At 41.5% G+C, this 3319-nt stretch overlaps 1 protein-coding gene across 2 annotated transcripts in view; it reads left to right on the plus strand.

Annotated features, from left to right (window-relative positions):
• ankrd22 (ankyrin repeat domain 22) overlaps positions 1 to 2492 on the plus strand; it is a 14358-nt gene extending 11866 nt beyond the window's left edge. The window contains exons 6-7 of one of the 2 annotated variants that reach the window (XR_011696190.1): positions 439 to 671; positions 781 to 2492. Coding sequence is in view for 1 of the 2 variants with exons in the window: in XM_071536083.1 (XP_071392184.1) it covers positions 439 to 516 (78 nt within the window). In the remaining variant the exon portion in view is untranslated. Of the gene's footprint in view, positions 1 to 438 lie in introns of both variants that reach the window. The other variant, XM_071536083.1, reaches the window with a different exon arrangement.
• Positions 2493 to 3319: the final 827 nt, after the last annotated feature.

A 3319-nucleotide genomic window follows, 5' to 3' on the forward strand; every position in this document is an offset into this window, starting at 1 on the left:
ACCACACGACTCGATACCAAACCACACGACTCGACACCAAACGACTCGACACCAAACCACACGACTCGACACCAAACGACTCGACACCAAACCACACGACTCGACACCAAACGACTCGACACCAAACCACACGACTCGATACCAAACCACACGACTCGACACCAAACCACGCGACTCGACACTCGACACGACACAACACAGCGAGTGTGTGTTTCATGTCCTGATAGCTGTGAGTGTGGTCCCGTCCTCGGCTCCATCACAGCATCTCTCTTGTCTCTCCTGTCTCTCCCGTCCCTCCTGTCTCTCCTGTCCCTCCTGTCTCTCCTGTCTCTCCTGTCCCTCCTGTCTCTCCTGTCTCTCTTGTCTCTCCTGTCCCTCCTGTCCCTCCTGTCCCTCCTGTCTCTCTTGTCTCTCCTGTCTCTCTTGTCTCTCCTGCAGGACGGAGAGACGCCGCTGGACATCGCCACCAGACTGAGGTTCAAGAAGATCATCACCATGCTGAGGAAGACACACTGATGGACAGACAGACAGACAGAACAACTGACAGACAGACAGACAGACAGACAGAACAACTGACAGACAGACAGACAGACAGACAGAACAACTGACAGACAGACAGACAGACAGACAGAACAACTGACAGACAGACAGACAGAACAACTGACAGACAGGTAGAGTGACAGGCAGGCAGACAAAAAACAGATAGATGGGTAGACAGACAAGCAGACAGAAAAATAGAGACAAGTAGAATGACAGATAGACAGACAGAACAACAGACAGACAGACAGACAGGCAGACAGACAGACAGACAGACAGACAGACAGTTCAGCCACTACATTTACGCACACTTCCTCTCTGATATTCCCCATAAATCTTAAAGGAAAATTCCACTGTGATTTGAGTTTTTTGCTCATTTTTCATTTTCCTTCCCTTTAATATAAACTCTGTAATTTAAAGATATTTTTAAATCAGTTTTTCCAAACCTCTCAGGCTGGTTCTCGGTCTTGCTTCTCTTCCTTACGGCTCCGATCTCCACGTTTCACTCTTCCAAAATAAATCTTCCAACCAATAGCTATCGTTCTCTGTGGTTCCGTTAGGCCCCCGCCTCCTGTCAATCACAGTGTCAGGCCCCGCCTCCTGTCAATCATCCCAGTCAAGCCGACAGACAGACCAGAGCCAGACTCTTCCTCCAGCTCCAGTCTGGAACATGAGACAGAAACTAAAGCTAGATTTAAACTGCTGCTCTCTTCTTCACTGGGAGGAACTGGTGATGTTCAGACAGAGTTTGATTCAGAATATTTACTGTGGAAAACAACTGTGAAATAAAATATTAAATATCTGGAAAACCATCAGCAGTGATGGAGAACAGGAGGGGAATGAAGGAAATGAGCAGAAACTAAAATCACACTGGATCCGTCCTCTAATAAAGTTTTACAGTTGTTGTATAATTCTGTTCTATAGTTTCTAAGGCTTTATGGTTTTTTTGTAGATAATGCTGTAAGATAGAAAACTGAAAAACTGTCACAGATCATCATATACATTTTAAATTAAACGTTTCATGTCGATATAACAGAAGTGAAACTCGATTACTAAAACATCTGAATCCCACACAGCCATAGTATTTATGATTTATATTTATTGGACAGTTCAATAAACTGGTTACAAAGCAGCAGAAATAATAAATGTCACACAGAGGTAATATGATGTGTAATAAAAATCAATTTAAACAATTAAACTTTGGTCCAAGTCCTTCATTCTCCCACAGCAGGAGACAGAGGAGTTTCCATCCGACTGTTCAGTGAATATTAACATTTTCAAATGTGACAAAATGTGAAGCAGGGAGGAAAAGTTCAAAAACATCCACCAGGAAATTTAGTCTTTACTTCAATAGTTATTCAAAAAATGAATTTCCATTGCTACTCATTACATCATTTCTGTATTGACAAAAATCTTTTCCACCTCAACGAGCATAAAAACAAAGGAAATGTTTAAAATGTGCTGCTTTTCTAATTTGATCTGTCACAATTCACATAAAAACACTTGGATGGAAACGCACTGCAGGGAAAATATAATGCATTTTATTGACCAATGGAATAATAGTGAACAAATTATTTATAAAATATCATAGAGAAGGATAAACACACTTATTTATTTTCTCAGAAAATGTTGAGTTTGAGAAGCAGAACTGGAGTTAATAGAGTTAAAGTGTTTGGTCCTGTTGACAGTGACATGAATCAACATCTAATGAGTGGAGTAATAGATTACTTTTGAAATGAATAATGAGTAAGGGATTACTGTTGTGAGTAGCACAGAGTCTGAGTCCTTCAGTGAGCTGAAGCAGCAGCACTGTGTCTTGATTTAAATCCCATGGTTCTCTCTCCTCTGTCCTGATGACACTGTCCTCTCCTGCTTCTCCCTCCTACATCGTCTTCCACGTTACAGTAAGTCCAGAGGGACAAACAGCGCCGGGACGTCCCAGGCAGGGGAATCAGACTTGACCTCCGTTACAGCAACAACAGACTAACAAGTGGAATGATTCATAGTAAAAACACATTCAGATCTAGGCACAGAGTTAAAACTTGATTTAATTGATACTGAGTTCACTTGTCTCTCTAAAATAAATGCGTAGCTTTCACGTTTGTTATAAATGAGCTTTAGCTTTTGATGCTACAGAAAATCAGAGAAATATCAATCCAGCCCACTGATTTTTGCGTGAAACATGTGAAAAGACTAATGAATACTGTCCAGTGCCTGCAGTTTAAACACTGACATGAAAACATTTGAAACTTTTCAGTCTTTTCACATGTTTGCAGCTGTCTGGTCTTCATTACACACCCAGCTACTGCACAGAGAACCTGCTGCGGGTGAGAAAACACAACGAGAAACTATCAGAACGTCTGGAACCCCCCCAAAAAAAAAAAAAATTTCAGATCTTTCCAGGTTTTTCCGTGAACAGAGCAGAATACAGTACTGAACGTATCAGCTGTTAAACACTGAGCGTCATTCAAGTCTTATGAACTCCAGGCTCTTCACTACACAACATGACGGGGGGGAAATACACACACACACACACACACACACATACAGTCTAGTGTTGCTCCCGCATGCTAACAGCGCTAACAAGGTTTCTCTAGGTGTTTCAACGTTAGTGTGTCTAGTGAAGAAAATTAAAGTTTAAAATCTTAATCTTAAAAACCATGAATGCACACACATGTACACACACACACACACACAGCGTGCTAACAGTGTGTTTCTAGGTGTTAATGTGTTTCTATCTGTATTACTGTTAACAGGAGAGCTGTAGTTACTGTCTTTTACC

This window comes from Centroberyx affinis, unplaced genomic scaffold, assembly GCF_046629955.1.
Source record: "Centroberyx affinis isolate AG114_WGS23_722 - 3 ecotype Tasmania unplaced genomic scaffold, CSIRO-AGI_Caff_v1 ptg002823l_1, whole genome shotgun sequence".
NCBI classification, from domain to species: domain Eukaryota; kingdom Metazoa; phylum Chordata; class Actinopteri; order Beryciformes; family Berycidae; genus Centroberyx; species Centroberyx affinis.